General features: G+C 35.4%; 1 protein-coding gene and 1 long non-coding RNA gene across 2 annotated transcripts in view; one reads left to right on the top strand and one right to left on the bottom strand.

Moving 5' to 3' along the window:
* Nucleotides 1-22125, top strand: part of LOC149477772 (uncharacterized) — a 172616-nt gene that overhangs the window by 66682 nt on the left and 83809 nt on the right. The window lies entirely within an intron of this gene.
* On the bottom strand, nt 5003-20658 carry LOC149477774 (uncharacterized). The gene is made up of 10 exons (XM_089710364.1): nt 20429-20658; nt 20226-20329; nt 19304-19858; nt 18623-18713; nt 18088-18211; nt 17151-17259; nt 16055-16291; nt 15067-15201; nt 14360-14515; nt 5003-5307 (listed from the first exon to the last, which is right to left on the bottom strand). Exons 1-10 carry the CDS (start codon nt 20534-20536, stop codon nt 5289-5291), a joined length of 1638 nt encoding a protein of 545 aa, XP_089566490.1. The 5' UTR covers nt 20537-20658; the 3' UTR covers nt 5003-5288.

The following is a 22125-nucleotide window of genomic DNA, read 5'->3' as shown; positions in this document are numbered from 1 at the left end:
GATTTATAGGAAAAATAATGTTACCTCCACACTAAACTTTTTTATGATATAAATTTTGATAATTCGGTGTGATGACGACCCAAAACCAAAAAATTGCAATTTTCTAAAATATTTTGTGAACGCGTTCCGTGATTTAATTTATACAAGTTTATTAAAACGAAGTGTCTAGTCGTCCGCTAAACGGATGAATAAAATAAATTAGTCGTCCGATTCAAACTCAAACTCAAACATTCATTTATTCAATTAGACTACTATTTAGTAGCACTTTCGAATCGTCATTACATAGTATTTTAACATTTACCACCGATTCGGAAAGCAGTATCTATGGAGAAGAATCGGCAAGAAACTCCATAGTTGCTCTTTTAAATAATGTCAATAAATTTACATAATATGTAACTTATATCTACCTAACTACAATATAATATGCCAAAGAACTGTCCTGTGGTTTTTACGCGACAACCCTCCATGGGTCTTTATCGTCCATATATTCCTGAATACTGTAGTACGCTCTCTGAACTAGTACATTTTTTATGTAAGTTTTAAATTTAGTACTACTAAACTCTTTAATATTATGAGGAATTCTATTGTATAAGCGTATACCTTGACCCATAAATGAATTTTTAACTTTAGCTAATCGGAAAAATGGCATTTCAATTCTATTCTTGTTCCTTGTGCCATAATCGTGTCTATCTCCTACTCTTGTGTGTAAGTCAGAGCTTTTGTGTACATGCAAAATATTATTAAATATATACTGTGATGGTACAGTAAGGATACCAGTATTCTTAAAATGATCTCTTAGTGAGTCCCGAGCACGTAAATTATATATAGAGCGAATGGCTCTTTTCTGTAAGATAAATATAGTTTCTATATCTGCAGCCCTGCCCCACAGTAGAATTCCATAGGACATAATGCTATGAAAGTAGCTGAAATAAACCAATCTGGCCGTATCTTCATCGGTGAGATGCCTTATTTTTCGGACTGCATATGCAGCAGAACTGAGCTTACCTGCAGCGGTGTTGACATGGGCTCCCCACTGTAGTTTCTCGTCCAATGTTAACCCTAGAAATACAGTAGACTCAGTAGGATGCAATACCTCCCCGTTCAAGGTAATATCTCTGTTCAACTTTTTTACATTAGGAAGTAAAAATTCAACACAAGTGGTTTTTTTGGCATTTAATAATAAATTATTGGCAGTAAACCATTCAGATATGTGTAAAAGAGCACTGTTCACTTCGTCAACATTTGGGTCATGCCTATCCACATTAAAAATTAATGAGGTATCATCTGCAAACAGAACTATTTCACACCTATCCTGCAAATAATAGGGAAGATCATTGATATATACCAAGAACAAGAAGGGACCTAAAATTGACCCCTGTGGAACACCAATGTTAATTGACGCACCGCTAGAACGTTCTCCATTAACAACTACAGTCTGTATCCTGCAGGTATGACGCTATGAGGTTCTGGGCTTTTCCTTTAATTCCATAGTGATTAAGTTTACGTAACAAAGTACAATGTTCAACGCAGTCAAATGCCTTGGAGAGGTCACAAAATATCCCTAGAGCATTTTTTGAGTTTTCCCATGCCTTATATATATGTGTTAGAAGTGCAACTCCAGCATCTGTGGTTGAGCGCCCCTTTGTGAAACCAAACTGTTTGGTGTGCAGCAAATCATTATTTGCAAAATGACTACTCAATTGGTTTAATATTAACTTCTCGAATACCTTACTTAATGTTGGTAAAATAGAGATAGGTCTATAATTGTTACAGTCTTCTTGATCGCCCTTCTTAAATAAAGGTATAACTTTACTAAGCTTTAGTAAATTAGGAAATGTACCATAGTCACAACACTTATTAAATATGGAAGCTAAATTTTTCGCAATATTTTATATTATATTATTAACTAAATTTACAGACATTCCCCAAAGATCACAAGTATTTTTAAGATTAAGCGTCTTAAAGGCAGTAACAATATCATTAGCAGTTACGTGTCGTAATTCAAATAATGTACTGCACTCCGCAACATGGTCCCTCAAAAAGGTCTCTGCGAGTGCTGAAGACGAATTTAAACTATTAGTAATAGTAGCAGGGACACTACTGAAGAATTCTTCAAAAGCAAGCGCAACATCAGCACTTTTGTCAATAACCCTGTCATTATTTACAAGTTTTATGGTATTACTTGATTTGCTTTTACCCATTTCACCATTAATAATTGACCAAACTGTTTTAACTTTATTATCAGAGTCGCGTATTTTTTCTTTGATATACAAACGCTTTGCAGTGAAACAAACTTTTTTAAAAATTTTTGAGTAATTTCTAACATAACTAAGAAAAGATGGGTCTTTATTATATTGCTTCATACCATATAATTCATAAAGAATGTTCCTGCACCTATGTATACTAGCTGTCGCCCATTTACTAAATGGTAAATCCTTGGTAATATTTAAAGATTTAACTTTAAATATTTTTTCAAATTCATTATGTACTAAATTAAAAAGATTTTTAAACATTTCACAAGGACTATTAGGATAGGATTGATCATTTAGTACGGGCAGGTTTTTAATATTATTATTAATATTATTCCTAAATTTATTAATGCCTTTTTTAGTTATAGGCCTAACATTAATCCTTTTAAATGTAGGTATGCAATCCCATTCAAAAACTACTTTCTGGCCACAGTGATCCGAAGTCAATGTATTGAGAATATTTTTCTCTAAACAGATGCAGTCACAGTATATATTATCAATACAAGTTGCAGAAGTAGGTGTAATTCGTGTGGGTGATTACCGGATGAATAAAATAATTTAATCGTCCGATTACCGGATGAATAAAATAATTTAATCGTCCGATTATTCGGATTAATAGATAACCTTTTAACACTAAAGCTAGTTGGGTTGGACTAAAGCAAAGGGGGCGCAGGTCTTAGAAAATTTTTGATGGAGTTGGTGTCATTATAACACCTATTTATTATTATTTTATCGTAAAGATTACGCTAATATAAGCATGTTTTATAGGAACAACTTTTCTCTAAAATCAAAAATGGCCGAGATAGTCGCCCTTAATTCGTTAGGTTAGGTTTAGGTTAGGTTAGCCTTTAGGTTAGCTTAGGTTAGGTTTCTTAAAAAAAAACTACACAGAAATAGGAGCCCCGCGAAGCGGGGCTCCGTCGACGCGCAAAAAAAAATCAAGTTTAGGTTAGGTTAGCCGTTAGGTTAGGTTAGGTTAGGTTTCTTAAAAAAAAAACTACACAGAAATAGGAGACCCGCGAAGCGGGGCTCCGTCGACGCGCAAAAAAATAATCAAGTTTAGGTTAGGTTAGCCGTTAGGTTAGGTTAGGTTAGGTTTCTTAAAAAAAAAACTAAACAGAAATAGGAGCCCCGCGAAGCGGGGCTCCGTCAACGCGCAAAAAAAAATCAAGTTTAGGTTAGGTTAGGTTAGGTTAGGTTTCTTAAAAAAAAAACTACACAGAAATAGGAGCCCCGCGAAGCGGGGCTCCGTCGACGCGCAAAAAAAAAAATCAAATACCAACGTGTGCCCTCCTCCCCCCTCCTCCCCCCACAAAAAACCTATAATACGTGCGGCAGTTCTCTAAAGAAACCCCGATAACCTAACTATATAGATAAATAGATGTTATCGGACGATTAAATTATTTTATTCATCCGGTAATCGGACGACTAATTTATTTTATTCATCCGTTTAGCGGACGACTAGCTTTGTCCTTATTAAAATTATAAAAGAAATAAAATTAAATTTACACAATAATTGGATAAGATAAAATAATAAAAATTCATTATTTAATGCTCAATAAAAGTCATACACATAATTTTTCTGACACCTATATTAAAACAACACAAAAAAACACATTTTAGGCTTACATTGTGCTACATCATATTTTATAATTTTTTATTGGAAGCTTATTTTGTTCGTTTCTTTTATTGTTAAAAATAACTCACTGCATTCTAAAGATGATACAAGATTATTCGTAAAATTAATAAAACGCCCTGTTAATATTAATGATTTTCATGATTTTTAAATATATTTTTTTTGTGATCTTTAAATTTTGTTTATTGATTAAAAAAAATATTGGGAATAAAATTACTATTATATTACGCACGCTCGACGAACATAAACTGCCTGAAATTTGTATGTAAAAGAAAGTTGAGAAAATAAGAACTTTTATCATTGTGATTTTTCATCACATTACATTTTGAATAATTTGCAAAGTATTTAAAATAATAAGTGTTAAGATACTTTATATACTCCAAATAATCCCGTACCATTATTATTTAAACAAAAACTGCAGTTAAATTATGTCAGTACTTTACAAAAATATTATAATTGTGATGTCAAACACTGAAATATTATTTTAGTACACGCATATAACCGCATATACAATTTTTTTTAAATAAAAACAATACGAATACACCAAATATCCAAATAAATGTTTATCGTTTTTATGTAGGGTTGCCATGCAAATAACTAGCTGTATACCGCGGTTTTTCTCGCAACTATATAATTTGAAATTACCTAATTTACAGCAACAGAACTAGTCACAGAACGAAAGCTTCTTAGGAAGATCTTTGGTCCTATCAGACAAGAGGATGGAAGTTGGAGAATCCGGAAGAATGCCGAATTAGAAAAACTCATGGCCGAGCCAAATATACTTGGGGAAATAAAAGCGCATCGCCTGCGTTGGCTTGGTCATGTAGAGCGAATGGGTGAGGAGCGAGGTCTGAAGAGAGCATACTTGGGCCGTCCCTCGGGCCGTCGGCCGGTGGGTCGGCCCAAGTATCGCTGGCGCGATCAAGTGGAGAGGGACCTGAGTGCGCTTCAAGCCAGTGACAATTGGCAAGAGACCGCTCAGGACCGGGCAAGGTGGAGAGTTCTCGTCTCGGAGGCCAAGACCCACTTCGGGGTTTCAGCGCCACAGGAGGTAGGTAGGTAGGTAATTTACAGCAAGATGAAGATCAATAAAACATATTGAATAAAAATTCAAAACGACCATTGTTTTGACAAGTATGATCCGATCCGGCATGGCAACGCTAGAAACAAAAAATACAAAACATAATTTTTAAAATTCATTGATCAAGTAAAATATACCATACCCAAATGTCATAATTAATAACTTTTTCTTCAATACAAATATATAGTTTTATACAAAAATGTAGAAATGAAAGGAACAATACATCATGAGGTAATAGTTGCACACAATTAAAATAAAATAACGATTTACATCACTTATAAATGAAATTAAAATATCTTAAAACTAACTTTTGATACATAGCTTATGGGCGCTCCAATAATCTGAAAAAAGACAATCAAATATAAATACACAATAATAAAATATTAATATTAAATAATTAATCTTATATATAAAAATGAATCGCAAAATGTGTTGGTAAGCGCATAACTCGAGAACGGCTGAACCGATTTCGATAATTCTTTTTTTATTATATTCCTTGAAGTACGAGGATGGTTTTTATGTAGAGAAAACGTAAATATGTACCACGGGCGAAGCCGGGGCGGACCGCTAGTATTAAATAATTTGATAGTTTTTAATGTAATTTAACGTGAAAGAGCAGTGTACGGTCTTCGTACATTAGCTTTATTGCGCGCTGTCAGCATTTTACGCGGACACGCGGCATTTTAATACATTTCATCAGTTCGCGTTCGATCACCGCAGCAATCGCGCGTTCTCATGACCATCACCATTAACCATTAGAATTAAGGCAATAAAGGCTTTATTGTACTTGATTCTTTTATTTACTCTGTACGGGCCCTACAACCCCGTACATCGTGGTCCTTCGAGCCGGATCACGATGTACGGGGTTGTAGGGCCCGTACAGAGTAAATAAAAGAATCAAGTACAATCGCGCGTTCTCATGACCATCACCATTAACCATTAGAATTAAGGCAATAAAGGCTTTATTGTACTTGATTCTTTTATTTACTCTGTACGGGCCCTACAACCCCGTACATCGTGGTCCTTCGAGCTTAAGTCGTAAGCGGGACTTGCGCGAGTGATAAAGTTAAATCGTGAAAGTGAGTTCAGTTTACGATATATATTAACCAGTGTTAGATCAACCAATAACCAACCAGGATAAAGGTGCCAGCTACGGGACAAACCAGCTACCAAGTGCCAGTCTCTGAGTGAGCGCTTTCCATTATAAATTTCTTTACATTTTATTTTTTTACTTAACACACCATATATACCATAACAACCATGGAGGCAATTTTAGCCACGCAAGAGCAAATAATTTCTGCGATGGAAAGCCTCCGCAATAATTTTAAGAAGGATGGGCCAGAACGTAAAACGCCCGCCTACATTGAGAAACGCCTAAGTACTTTAGATGCCTATTGGAAGGAATTCCAAATTAACCATACGAGATTAACTGTTGAATTTGATGATCCTAACCACAAATATTTTAAAGAGAACTACTACCAGTCTACTTTAAGGTTTTATAATGACACCAAAGTTCTCATTAGTAAATATGATCAAAATAAACCATTACTAAGACCAGCGACACCATTATCGCAATTTTCCGATCGTCAAGGGCCAGCTCCTTCGCCTCCCGAATTGGGTGCTTCACATTCAAGGCCACTAACCACTCAAGGGAATAACAGTAGGGTTGACGAAATGCTTCGTAAGCAGAAAAGCAATTTTAGGGCATTCTCGCATACTATAAATTCTGCTAACCTTGAGAATCTTTCTGAACGATGGGAATTGGAAGATTTATTAAAAAATATTAATTTGAGATGGTCAGTCATCGATTCTTTACATTGGGAAATCGACTGTGAGAGCCTCGTAGAGAATGAAGAATATGAACAAGCTTATATTCAATATGAGATAAAATATAATAACATAAAAAAGGCAGTAAACAATAAAATGAGCTCGGTCTCATTTAGAGAGAAATCAACGCCGCATTTGGACATACCAACGTTCAGCGGAAATTTCCAACAATGGATATCTTTTAAGGATTTGTTCAATGAAACCATACATAGCAATAATTCATTACCGAACGCTCAGAAAATGCAACACTTAAAAAATAAATTGAGAGGAGAAGCGTCGAAATTAGTTCAGCACTTGACCATAAGTTCCGATAACTATCAAATTTGTTGGGATATTCTAAACCATCGTTATAATAATATGCGAATTATATTTAACTCTCATATTCAAATTATTTTATCGATGCCTAGTATGCAACAACAATCAGCTGGGCAAATAAAGAAAATACATGACACTACCAACGAGTGTCTCAATGCCATTAAAGCCATGGGGGTGGACATAACGTCTTGGGATCCTCTTATAGTGTATATACTATCGCAGAAATTGGATACAGAAACCCACCATGATTATATCGAGTCGCTAAAGAACCCCAGAGATTTAGCAACAATTACCGAATTTCTAGATTTCCTTGAAACAAAATTTATATCATTGGAGTCTTCACGAAGAAAACAAGATTTAATCAAGCCTAAACAATTACAATATCAAGACAACTATAATAAAAATAGAAATTCATTTAAATTACCTAATAATAATTTAATGCATAAAACTTCGCAATTAAAACCTATTATTGTAAACCAATCGTCAACCATAAGGAATTCGCAACACCGGAAATGCATAATCTGCAATAACCAGCATGCATTGTTTCAATGTAAATTATTCTTAGAATCAATGCCCGAGGAAAGGCGAAAAATAATTGACAATAACGATTTATGTAAAAACTGTTTAATAAATCATTTCGGAAAAAATTGTACTTCCGAAAAAACATGTCGCTTTTGTAACGATAGCCACAACACATTGCTACACAATGCCTACGTGACATACGCTCCGTCTACTTCTTGTGCTACTAAACAAAAGGAGACGCCGAAATCAAACATATTATGTATATCAAAGGCGCCTCAAGAAACTTTACCGAAGTTGTTAGCCACCGCTAAGGTCAACATTAAATCGGAAGATGGCTGTAATTATCTTATGCGTGCACTTATTGATCCCTGTGCTGAGTCATCATTAATCACAGAAAATGCAGCTCAATTGTTAGGACTACCCCGTGTTAAACGCAACTGCATGGTGGTGGGAGTGGGTTCAAAGGCTAACAACAGTAAAGGAGTTGTTAAAATTACAATATCGTCTCTTTACAGTGACTTTACAATTGATTCGGAAGCATATGTTATGAAGCATGTTGTCGACAATTTACCAAGTCAGTCATTTAGAAAACCAACCTGGCCGCATATAGAAAAATTATCTCTGGCGGACCCGGAGTTCAACATAAGTAAACCCATTGATTTGATATTGGGTGTAGAAGTATACGAGTTAATATTACTTCCCGGTTTTATTCGTAACAGCATATCTCAACCGATTGCCCAGAATACCGAGTTGGGTTGGATATTAAGCGGTTCTGTTGCAACACAGAGTCATTGTAATATTGTTACGGTCAATATAAGTAACATTCAAAGGTTTTGGGAGATAGAGGATATCTCAGAAAATTCATCTGATATGTCCAGCCAAGATCAATACTGTATGCAACATTACCAGTTGCATACGAAGCGCCAGTCAGATGGGCGTTATGTTGTTAGATTACCACTAAAACCAGATATGAAAGACAAATTGGGTGACTCTAAAACCAAAGCTATAGCTCAATTTCGTCAATTAGAGAATAGATTTACCAAAAATAAATTGATTTGTGAAAGTTATAAACAATTCATTCATGAATACATATATTTGAAACATATGTTTGAATGCACCGGTAACCAGACACCGGAATCATATTTACCTCACCATTGTGTCATACGTGCGGAGTCAACGACCACTGCCACGCGCGTCGTTTTTAATGCGTCAGCAAAAACATCGACTGGATATTCATTAAATGATATTATGTACAGTGGACCGAATTTACAAAAAGATTTATTAACATTGATCATAAGTTGGAGGCAATACAAAATAGCCTTTACTGCTGACATTGAAAAAATGTTTAGGCAAATACTCGTTAATAAAAAAGATCAAGCCTTACAGAAAATTATATGGCGTGATTATCCCAATAAACCATTGAAGGAATACCAATTAGCCACCGTCACTTACGGCACCAAGGCCGCACCATTTTTAGCAATGATGACCTTGAAGCAGCTTGCTAAAGATGAAGCTTCCCGGTTCCCAGAAGCAGCTGAGGTGGTGAATACCAGCTTTTATATGGATGATCTACTTCATGGCCACCACGACCTTCAATCTGCCATGAGGTTGAAGGCTGACCTTATAGCACTTCTACGTTGCGGAGGATTTAATTTGAGGAAGTGGTCATCAAATAGATTGGAGATGGAAGAGAGTTATTTATCGGGTGATGATCAGACATATATTTTTAAACACCAAGAGTCTACGAAAGCGCTAGGACTGCAATGGCATTCAAGAGAAGATCAATTTTCGTTTCATTTGAAAACTGAGTCACCTACTAAACTGACAAAAAGAACGTTGCTTTCGAGTATATCTAAGATATTTGACCCTCTTGGGTGGCTGTCACCCGCTACAACCAACCTTAAACTATTATTTCAAGAAGTCTGGCTACTTGATATAAAATGGGATGATGTCTTACCAGATGCCATCATCTCAAGATGGAAGACCTTGGAAATTGATTTAAATAATATTAACCGTATTAAAATACCGCGATGGTTGCATAGCAATAAAAATGACACTATAGAGCTCCACGGTTTCTGTGACGCGTCCGAGAAGGCCTACGCTTGTGTCATTTACTGCAGAGTAAAGGGTAGTCCACATACTAAACCATCAGTAGTCATCATCACGGCAAAATCACGTCTAGTACCCGCAAGGAAGGCCATTTCGCTACCAAGACTAGAGCTGTGTGCAGCTGTTTTACTATCAAAATTGATGAAAACTGCGTTACAATGTTTGTCAAACTTTAACATCAAGATTTATTGCTGGTCTGACTCAACAGCTGTTCTCGGTTGGCTTAACGGCGAACCGAGTCGTTGGAAGCCTTTTGTCGCTAACAGAGTTAAGAAGGTAGTAGATGTGATTCCATCAACTAACTGGCGATACGTAAAGTCTAAGGAGAACCCTGCTGACTGCGCTACTCGAGGAATCACAGCTGATCAACTAGCTACTCATAATATTTGGTGGCATGGACCAACTTGGCTTTTAACTTTCAATGAAGAAACAATACAAAATATTATATATAATACTAATGAAGAAATTAAAAATACTGTTTTAATAAATACATCTACCATGAAATATGAGAACCAAGTCATTGACTCGATATTTCGCAGACATAGCGATTTTACGCGAGCGTCACGAGTGCTGGCGTGGGTACTACGTATGACGACACGATTACGTAATAAACCTAATTATTTAACGATTCAAGAATTAAGAAAATCGAAAATTTTATTAATTAAACACGCACAGTCAATATCGTTTACAGATGACATAGATTATATTAAAAAACATAACCAGCCCCATTCTAAAAGTCCATTACTAAAGTTAAATCCATTCATTGATGAACAAGGAGTTTTGAGAGTTGGAGGACGAATTTCAAAAGCGAGTATTCAACACAACATGAAACATCCTGCGATTATACCACATAGTTATCAATTAACAGACATGCTGATTGACCATGCGCATAAGATGACATTTCATGGAGGTGCTCGTTTAACTTTGACATGGTTGCGGCAACAATATTGGATTATCGGTGGAAATAATGCCGTTAAGAAGAGGTTAAGAAAATGTGTTATTTGTAGGAAACACAGCCCCTATAAACATGACCAGTTGATGGGGGACTTACCTGCAGCTAGAACCAATATAACTCGACCTTTCTACCATACGGGGGTCGATTTTACCGGCTTTGTGGATATAAAATCTCAAAAGGGGAGAGGAGTAAGGTGTACCAAAGGGTACATCGCAGTTTTTGTGTATATGGCAACCAAGGCCATACATCTAGAACTTGTGTCGGACCTGACCGCTTCGGCATTTATTTCTGCTCTTCGTAGATTCGCAGCCAGGCGGGGAACGCCTAGTCATGTGTATAGTGACAACGGTACCAACTTCATAAAAGCAAATCGATTATTGCAAGAAGAGATATTACATCTAAAATCAATAATTGACGAACAGTTCTATACAGAAATAACAGAAATGCAGATTGAATGGCATTTCAACGCTCCTTCGTGGCCGAGTGCAGGCGGTCTTTGGGAAGCAGCCGTCAAATCTTTAAAATACCACCTAAAGCGAGTCATAGGGGAACAGAGGTTAACATACGAAGAGTATTCAACGTTACTTGCGCAACTGGAAGCCTGTCTTAATTCTAGGCCTTTGTGTACATTGAATGAAGATCCGGAAGACCTTGACGTTCTGACTCCAGCACATTTTCTATCTGGGGGACCGACAGCGACCATAGTTGAAACGGAAAAGGACTTGCGTACTAGGTGGCAACTCATGCAGAAGATATACCAAGATATCTGGAAGAGGTGGCGAGCTGAGTACCTAACCCAGCTTAACGTTCGCTCTAAGTGGCAGCGACCGAAACCAAGTATGCAAATAGGCGATATAGTCTTAATACATGATGCTAATCTACCACCTGGAAAGTGGGCCCTGGGTAGAATTGTAGAACTACACCCAGGAAAAGATGGATTCGTGAGAGTAGTATCCGTTAAAACCAAAAACGGAATCATTAAAAGACCGATAGTAAAACTATCTTTATTACCAGTCGGTGAAAACACAAATACACATACAATTAATGAATCTACCGACTATGATAAGGAAGAAATTAAAATCTCGAAAACAAAGAATCCCCGTGGCATCTCCTTCTCCGCTATAGTGTTATCGTTAACATTATTTTTCCTCTCAATAATAAGTTCGTGTCACGCACAGTTTACGTATACACCATTAAATAACAACAGTATTTATTTTGACAAATTAACGAACATGCGGCTGGTTAGAGACGATTGGAAGCTAATAGTTTATTATGATAAATACCCTTATCAAGAAGGAACGGCCGCACTCGTAAAAGACATACAATATCTCAAAACAATATGTCCCATGATAAGAGAACAACTAACACAATGCGACGCTATACTATTACAGCTTGAGCACGAGTTCGGCGAATTGGAATATTATAATAACATTTTATTTATGAGTGATTCATTTGATATGGGAGCTAAGCGCCCGCGTCGTGGTTTAATAGACGGAGTAGGCTACGTTGCTAACAGTTTATTTGGATTATTAGATCAGAGATTTGCAGAAAAATATGAAAACGATATCGACCTTTTAAGAGAAAATGAAAATCACTTATTTAAATTGTGGAAAAATCAAACTTCAATCGTGGAAGCTGAATTAAATCTAATGAAAAGAATGGAACAAACAATGATTACACAACATAAAATAATTAACCAGAGACTTAATTACCTTGAAAAGTCAAACCAAATCTTTAAACAAAAACTACAAAACGCATCTTTTATCTCCGATTTTATATCCTCGGCGCTTATAACTAACAACTTATTAAACAAACTTAGAAGAATGCAAGACTTTATTTTAGATACAGTGACGGATATTTACAGTGGCAAATTAGATTTTCATTTGTTATCTCCAAAACAGCTGAGATCAGAGTTAAATTTGATATCTACACAACTACCCAACGATTTGGCGTTGCCTGTTGATAATTTACATTTTCAAGATGTCTATAGTTTACTAAAAGTTAGAGCCAAGAACACTAAAAAATACTTAATTATTGAAATAAAAATACCTTTGGTGGAAAGAAATATGTATGAAATATTTAATCTCATTTCTATCCCACGTATATCAAACGGCAGCATGGTGAACGTGATACCGACCTCTAATTTAGCGGCTATCAACATACAAAAGGACTCTTATATAACGATCTCAGAAAGCGATTTTAAATCATGTTTGAGCCAGAATCCTACTACTATGTTTTGTCACATCAGAAATCCTATTCGACATTTAATAGATGATCATGATTTATGTAAGAGAATTCCTAATACGAGAATTTGTCAAACAACATTATTACCTTGTACGAATCGTTGGCAAGAATTATCGACCTCTAATGTATATTATTATTTTTGTTGTAATGAATGCAACATAAAATTTATCTGTGCTGAAAAAAATAACCTCTACAAAGGTAACAAAAGCGGGTTTGTTAAGCGTTATGGAGGGTTGTACTATTAAAACTAAAGATTTTCAAGTCTTTTCTCATAAAAAGCTGTCGAGCAACATAAATACCACTTCCGAGTTTGTGGCAATAGAAATTGCTCCAATAAATCATCTTATAAATATATCGATCTCCAAATTAACAGACCAGGATCTCAATACAAACAGTTCGGAAGACATTAAACAATTTGACGAAATAAAAAGAAAAATTGACCTCCTAAAACTGAGTGAACCATTGGGCACGAAGTTGTCGTATCACGACATTCATCATTACTTCATAATATATGTGTTAATTGGAATTCTGGTTGTTGTGGCAATAATAACGTATTGGAGACAGCTGCGTCGTCGACGAGCCTCAGCAGAGCCGGCGGTGGAGGCTGCGACCAGCGTCGCAGTCCCCGCCCGGCCACCTCCAACCCCGGTGACAAGTGATTGTGTGATAAGTGTTAGTGAAAAACCATGTTTTAGGGTTAGTGAAAAACCATGCGTTAGTGTTAGTGAAAAACCATGTGTTAGTGTTAGTGAATCCACCTCACCCTTATTCCGTAAGCATCGCTTTACGGAGGAGTGTTAAACCATAAGGACACTAAGGATTAGTTAAAGCGAAATTGAATCACCTTGTCTCATCATCATTCATGCCCATCGCTTTTCATCCATTTTCTCGTTGTGGGAGCATGTACGGTCTTCGTACATTAGCTTTATTGCGCGCTGTCAGCATTTTACGCGGACACGCGGCATTTTAATACATTTCATCAGTTCGCGTTCGATCACCGCAGCAATCGCGCGTTCTCATGACCATCACCATTAACCATTAGAATTAAGGCAATAAAGGCTTTATTGTACTTGATTCTTTTATTTACTCTGTACGGGCCCTACAACCCCGTACAAGCAGTCAAAATATTCGTTACTATACAGAATTCTTTCGAAAATAATTTGTATCATCTTTTTTCGCTATAAATTAAAATTTGCATCAATTGAATTGGTTTTCATTTTACACCTTCCCAGTCTTGGTATCAGGGCGAAAAGTCAAGGTAAGGTCAAACTCAAACTAAAACATTTATTTATTCAATTAGACTTCTTCTAGAAGCACTTTCGAATCGTCATTACATATTTGTAACATTTACCACCGATTCGGAAAGCAGTATCTACGGAGAAGAACCGGCAAGTTTTTTTAAAATCAAACAAAATTCTCACCTAACTTGCACCCTCCCGATCTTGGTATCAGGGCTGTCCCTCGGGGGTGGGGGGAGGTCCACACACGAGCTCTTGAGGTGCATCGACAGTAGCCCCTTGGCGACGAAGCCACGCCCGCAAACACCACATTTGTATGGCCGCGCGCCACTGTGGTACCTGGAGAATAATAATCATTAAAAAAAATTGGTTGTTTGTAAAGAAGGTTTACGATCGAGATGTTTACGTGATAACATAATGCAGTGGCAGCGCTCGAGATGAGACGGGAGATCAGTCCGTCTCTCTCTCGTTATACCTGCGATCGCGCTCGTGAGGTTTTGGTGTGACACAAGTTTCTGAACATGTCACCCGACTAAAACGATTTTAAAAACGTTATCACGTTAAAAATTAGTCCTTTGATGTTACTATATTGTTTTTTGGGAACAATGAAACAAAATGCGTATCATAATGAGGATTTTTTTAATAAGATTACACGAAAAAATTCTCTCATAATTGTGCTCTATTAAATTTCATATACAGTACATAATATTATAATAATGAAACTTTTTTTTCAAGAAATATAATCGGTACAGCGTCTCCCCAAGTAAAAAGCTCGCGAAATCAATCAACGCTAACTGACATGATCATAATTATTAATTTATTTTCTTTTTTTTCTGTCAAACACCATACGCAATTTTTACATTAATTTTTGTTTGTCTATCGAACCTCACCTCTCATGTATAACAAGTGTAGATCTCTGCGAGAACGCCTTGCCGCAGTGCGAGCACACGTGCGGCTTCTCGCCCGAGTGCACACGCTCGTGGAGCGTCAGGTTGCACTTTTTCACGAAGCCCTTGCCGCATGTCCTGTAATAATTGATTAAATATTAATAAATGTTATTTGAAAAAAATTGTTTTATTCGTTATATACGTATAGGGAGTATATAGGGAGTCCATAATTATTTAAAAAAATCAGAATATTTTAAGATTGTAGACACATTTTTTCTTGAATATAAAATATCCGCAGTTTTCATAGTACTCGAACCTCTTCGTCGTAAATTCTTTGCTATGACTTTCATCATGTAATTAAACGAATTATGAAGTTTTTAACTGCGAATAATAAAATTTTCGTTTTCACACATAAACAAACAGCGCTTCTTCCAATAATTAATTTAACTACTTTACAATACGATCAAATAATTTTGATCATTTCATGAAAAAACCGAGCGTTTAGTGGGGCATATCGAGAAACGATTTCTTATCATTGATCTGCTCAAACCACATCATGATGTGGCCAATAGACATTTAACTAATTCATGAAATGCGACCATTTCGTGAAATGATCAATCATTTCATGAAATGAGCAAATTTACGATATGTCTACAACATATCCACCTTCGCAGTTTGAACTACCTGTACACAACACACACACTCACTTGCACACGTTGGGCTTATATCCCTCCCACTTGTACAGTACTCGTCATGTAAAAAGAACGCTGGATGAAAGTGATGGGGTGTGTTTTGGCATGTATCGAGTTTAGCACGAAAGTTATTTGCTGCTTATTTTATTTTTGAAGTAGGCTCTCGAGTCGTGGCTTCCCAACTACATATTTGTTATTCTTATACCACCTCATAACACGAAATAGACCAATAAATCGCCAATGCGCAGCTTAACCGTCAGCGTTCTTTTTACATGATGCGACCTATACACCATACTCACTTGCACACGTTGGGCTTATATCCAGTGTGTATGCGCACGTGGAACTTGAGATGCTCGCGCGAAGACAACACTTTCCCGCACACACTGCACAAGTGCGTCCGTTCCCCGCTATGTGCCCGCAAGTGTCGACGCAACGAGTTCAAGTGCGCAAACTGACGTGCGCAGACTGCACAGCGGAGCGCTAGGGCTCTGCTGGCGGACTCGGGGTGCGCGCTGCTGCGGTGCGCTAGCAGGCACCTGTCGGCAAGATTTTGTGACAATGAGACAATATACAGTTTAATTAATTAGTTAATTTTTGTAACTCATGAATTTGTACCACATTTCCTACATTGTTTTGTACAATGAAGTGTTATAAATAAATAAATATACAGGTGATATCCTATCCTACTAATATTATATGCGAAAGTTTGTGAGGATGTGTGTGTGTTTGTTACTCTTTCATGCAAATAGTACTGAACCGATTACAATGAAATTTAGCACACATATAGAGGGTAACTTGGATTAACACATAGGATAGGTTTCATTCCGGAAATCCAACGGGAACGGGAACTATGCGGATTTTTCTTTCAAAACGCGGGCGAAGCCGGGGGCGGAAAGCTAGTATTATACTATAGTCAGGCCGCTGGTGATCGGTCGTTATGGAAATCTTTGGGGGAGGCCTATGTCCTGCAGTGGACGTCCTGAAAGGCTGAACCATACGAAACTATAATTATATATCCTTCTCACGAAGAAATTTAGGCTAATTAAGTAATAAAAATTAATATTTTCGAGGCTGTAAACTTGACTTTAAAAAATTCACATTTTTTGTGTTCATTTGAAATATTTCGATATGTAAGTAGTGAAACTTTTTTTTTAGTTGCGCCCAAAAAAAAATCGTCCTAAAGTATATCTCCTTGTATACCATGTTTGTGCAAATAAGAAATTATGAATTATGACGAGGTCAGGTCTTGCCACGGTACGTCGAAAGACGCGGGTTCGAATCCCGACTCACTATCAATATTTTTTTCTTTAAAAATTCTCAATCCTTTACAAAATTTCTTGAAAATAAATTGCCCATTTTAAAAATAAAAGAAATACCCTATTTTATGTTACTTACCGCATATAAACGAATCCTTCAGGACACAAATCGCACACGAACCGCTTCGCGGGAGCACTGGGAGCTTTCGTACCATCCAAAGAATCATACTGCATCTTGTGGGCTAGACCTGAAATTAGAAAAATAATAATATTTACTTCACTATTAACATTTCAAACTTCATCCAAATTGGTGCTGTGGTTTTGCCATGAAAGCATAACAGACAATCAGATTTTCGTATTTATAACATTAATTTTGGCCCAAGAGCTCATGACGGCCAGACCTATATTATCTAAACTTTATAGGCGCTGGCCATTCTTATCAGTATAGGAGACATATACAGAGAAATTTTCAACTTATATAAAATAACGAAGGTCTGGCTGTCGTGGGCTCTTGATCTATTTTGATTGAATGTAAAAATATTAAAAATTTTCTCAAGATCCTATTGCAGAGACATATTTTATGGTATAGAAAGTCTGTGTTTCTGCAACAGCAATAATAAAAATGTTTATAAATAAAAGACTACCAAGAAATTGTGTAATAAGGTATTTTGATTGTAAATTTACAGATATAATCCAGCAGTTGTTCCTCACCCTATATATTGTCAAACATGTAAATTAGTATTGTGCACATAAACTTAATGGACCAATTTGGCTAAAATTTTGGTATAAATTTTTGTTACTAATGACTGATGTGTCTTTAAAAATTTGATTTTAGCATAAAATATAATATATTCACTACATAGTATAAAACAAAGTCGCTTTCTCTGTCCCTATGTCCCTTTGTATGCTTAAATCTTTAAAACTACGCAACTGATTTTGATGCGGTTTTTTTTAATAGATAAAGTGATTCAAGGTTTTAGTAATAATTTATTAGGTTTTAGACAAAGCGGGCGAAGCCGCGGGCGGTAAGCTAGTTACTAATAATACAAATTTTGTTTTATTTTCTTGAACCTTACCATGTTTAAGTATGCTGTGGTGGTCCCTAAACGTTTTCTCGCAGAGGGAACACCTGTAGGGCCTCCTGTCCCGCTCCCAGTGGCCCTGCCAGTGAGTCTCCCATACTTTGGGGTCTGTTATTATCTGTAAATGATATTGGTATTTTGGTTTAATTTTAACATCCGTAAGTTTATAAGTTGCCTACATACTTAAATAGGTATATCAATGGAAGCAATAAGTTTTGGAAAAATCTACTACATAAAAATAAGTCGGGTTTTCCTTCCTGATGCTATAACTTCAGAACGCACGAACCGATTTCCACGGTTTTGCATTCGTTGGAAAGGTCTCGGGCTCTGTGAGGTTTATAGCAAAGAAAATTCGGGAAAAATTTCAACAGAAAAGCGGGAAAAAATGAAATGTTACATAAAACGAAGCCATCTGGTGGCGAAACGGAGTTCGCCGGGTTTGCTAGTTTTGTATAAAAATTATCTTAAAAATGTCTATATACCTCATAAAGTAGAAACAGTTTCATACAACACATTAAAGTTAAGTTACCTTCTGACATCTCAAACAACGTTGTGGTGACTGTTCAGGGAATGGAGGTGCGGGAGGTGGTTCTAATTTCTTTGCTTTACTTGCATGTTCTCTGAAAATTTATATATTTCTGATGAGCCAATGTGTGACTTGACTTTAAAACTATGTTTGTAAATACAATTAAGAATTCAATATGAGGCTGAAGAGTTTAATAGTTTGAATATGTTAATATCAGGAAATATTGGCTTGATTTGAAAAGTTATTTCAGTCTTAGACTATCCCATTTACCTAGGAAGGCTACATCCTTCCTACATAAATAGCTTACAAGCTATAATTTGAATACAGACAAAAATAATTAGTTAATAACTAAAATAAATGAATTGAAACTAGATGGCATTATGAGTAATATTAAGGAATATTCAATTATTAAATAATACAAAAATTAGCTTTTTTAACTACTTAGTACTATAAAATAATAATAGTTTAAAAAAACTAAAAAACACGCTTTTTATAGAAAACCGAACTAAAAAATAGAAAATTTTATCAAATTAGTGTATTGTCATTGGTCCTCAATAAATCTACAAAGTTTGAACGAAATCTGGCCGTTTAAAGTGGGTCAAAATCGCGCCCAAAGAAGTCAGTTACAAACATACAGGTGAAGCTAATATAAAGCGTGTAATAAAAATGATTTCACATACTCACTTATAATGTTGTAGCATGATAGGCCGGGTCAAGCACTTAGTGAAACATATACAGCAGTAAAAAGCTTCAGCTTCCTCCTTATTCTCTAAGTAAAAATCGTCCTCTGATTCCTCTTTCACTATATCCAAGTTAACTTTGGTCTCATCTTTTATATTATTGTCTATTAATTCAGACGCTAAATTCAGACCATTAGATAGATCATTAGATAGGTCTTTTCGTTTACGTTCTTGCTTTTTAGTTTGTACATGTCCGTTTTTCTCATCTTTTCTTTTGTGTTTTTTGTTCTTTTTGATGTTAATGAGGAGATAATCGTCGCTATCGTCTGATATATGATCTGGTACGTCTGATACATGATCTGGTACATAGTCGTTGTCTTGATAATCATTTTCTTCCTTTATTGGAGAAGGCGACCTGTCTGGTTCGTTTTTTACTTTAACTTCAAAGTCTTCTGTTTGTGTTGACTGATCTATGTATTGACTGTATGCTGCTTGGTCCCTTTTTGGCGTGTTAGATGTTATAGTCACTGTTAAGTCTGATGAAATTAATTTTCGTAATCTGAAATATTACAATATATCATTTAATAAAGGATACGTGCCATTTAGTATGCTAAAAAAGACAAAAGAATCTTTTCTTTCGCTGAGAATAATGTAATACTGTGTATGCTGAGAGACATATAGTAATAGATGAAATAAAAGCCATTTCATAGCTAAATTAGAACCCAAGTATAGATGTATAATAAAATTAATAAGGTGTCCTCTAAAAAACTACAAGTTTTGCATGGTGTTTGGTTTAGTTATATTATTATTCATTCAATTTATCCTTGCTCAATCTCAATGCAAGTCAATCATTAATATTATTAAGCACCTATAATATATTGTGTAATTTTGTGACTACGAATTTATAAGAATATGGAAATAAATACCTGGTTTCAACTTCAATTGTTTCATTACAAAATTGATAAAAATCGTTCACTTTGCAACTACACTTATCACATATTTTCTTAGGAAGGCGATCGTTTTTAAAAACCTGTCGGAATCACACAAGAAAAAATATATATTTTTTCATAAGACACGTACAATACGGTAACCTAATAAAAATTAAATAAAATATAAATTGATTGTATACCTTTATCGGCAGATATAATGACATCTTTAAAAATAAGGCTTTCTCTTCGTCAAAAATATAATTGTTCACAAATTTTGTAGAAGAACATAGGCGACATATGTCTTCCATTTCGAATACAAATAATAATCATGAATTATATAGAATTATTCAAAAATTGTAATGTTTATACAGTTCCAAAGTTTTCGATGGAAAAATGACAGATGTTCTGTGGTTCAGCCATTTGTCAAATATTGAACAGGAGTGCCAAATGCTGGTGTTGCCAGTGTTCATAAACAACCAAAAGCATTTTGGAGGACCTAATTTGTGATAAAAATGTTATAGTTATGTATATTTTAGCAGACAAAAGGGGTGGGCGGAGAAGGCAGGCGCGGACGAGCCTCTGCGCCAAACTTTTGATTAATGAACAGATCGTTGAAAAGTTTACTTACTTGAGCTAAATTACAAATATTCAAAACATTGTAAACTTGACTTTCGTTTGAACTCACCGTGTGTAACATTTTGATTTTTTAAAGAAGTCAGTATTTTTCGCTACGAGGAATTGTACATTATAGACAAATGGAAATTAGCTATTCATTATACATGAAAACATCGTGCTAGTTGCATATTCATGAATATTTAAGTGGTTTCAGATTCCTTGCTATAGGCAATTTAAGCTACGTGTCCTTTCTTTAGACACCAAATAATAGAGTGACTCTTACTTAAGTAATCTAGTTAGTACCTAATCTTATTCAATACAAGTTCATTTTACATAATGTTTACATACTTATATTGAGACGTATAAATTATTTAAACCATTATTAATAATATCAATACAATATTATATAAAAGTACATCATCAGACAAATTATAAAACAATACTAGATGGCGCTATTTTAGCTTAGGTGCTTAGACCCACAGACCCACAGTTCCCCAATTATACCATACTTACCATATTAATAATAAAGAAGAAAAAATATATAAGAGTGATTAAATATAATGATTTCAAAAACTAATGCCAACATTAGAAGAAAGACGGTAACTATAAAGAATAATTTATTTACCAAGCAATCTCCTATTAGACCTAATTTAACATTACGAATTGAAATTCAAAGAAAAATATTTAGAAAAAGGTGTTTTATTACAAGTACGTGTTTTATTTTAATAATCATATTAGAATTGGCATAGCGTAACTTCCTGAAGCAAGTTCTTTTCGCGATAGGCCGCGATAAACTCGACTACCACTTATCTTTATCGTGCGCCTTCAATAAATAAAGTGTAAAAAACGAGATAAAGCCAAGGTACCTTTAGTTTGCTGACGTGACTACGGTATGCATTTACGTATGTCTAACTAAAACAAAACCTGCGTTTTATTTAACCAATTTATGTATTGTGTTACCAAAGGCTAGGGTAGCCTTTGCGTTCGTATGATACTGTAATACGTATTTATGAAATAATATTCGAATTAACATTTATAGTTATATGCAAATTTATTACACTAACTACTATTACAGTAGTCAAAAGAAATAACCTAATAATAAGGGAAGGAAAGCCGCGTTACGAAAAACTAAGAGTTCAAGCAATCGTACTACAAAATTATTAAGATTATTTAAATTTCAGTGGTGTAAATTGAATCGTATATAATAACAGATGTATAATTTTACTGTTAAATTTATTCACTTTTGGCCAGATTTTTGTCAAGGAGGGAACGATACACCCAA

Source organism: Colias philodice, chromosome 24 (genome assembly GCF_061535455.1).
Source record: "Colias philodice isolate Cphi_HAF_F1 chromosome 24, ilColPhil1 Martin Lab GWU primary, whole genome shotgun sequence".
Lineage (NCBI taxonomy): Eukaryota > Metazoa > Arthropoda > Insecta > Lepidoptera > Pieridae > Colias > Colias philodice.
This window is presented reverse-complemented; position numbering and strand designations above follow the sequence as displayed.

Bases quoted from the DNA above. Each gene is read 5' to 3' on its own strand.
- LOC149477774 (XM_089710364.1), bottom strand. From the start codon at position 20,536: ATGGAAGACATATGTCGCCTATGTTCTTCTACAAAATTTGTGAACAAT. The intron at 18,714-19,303 runs GTGAGTATGTGA...ATAAATTTTCAG, and splicing joins ATCATGCTACAACATTATAA to AGAACATGCAAGTAAAGCAA. The intron at 14,516-15,066 runs GTGAGGTTCGAT...ATTATTCTCCAG, and splicing joins ACACTTGTTATACATGAGAG to GTACCACAGTGGCGCGCGGC.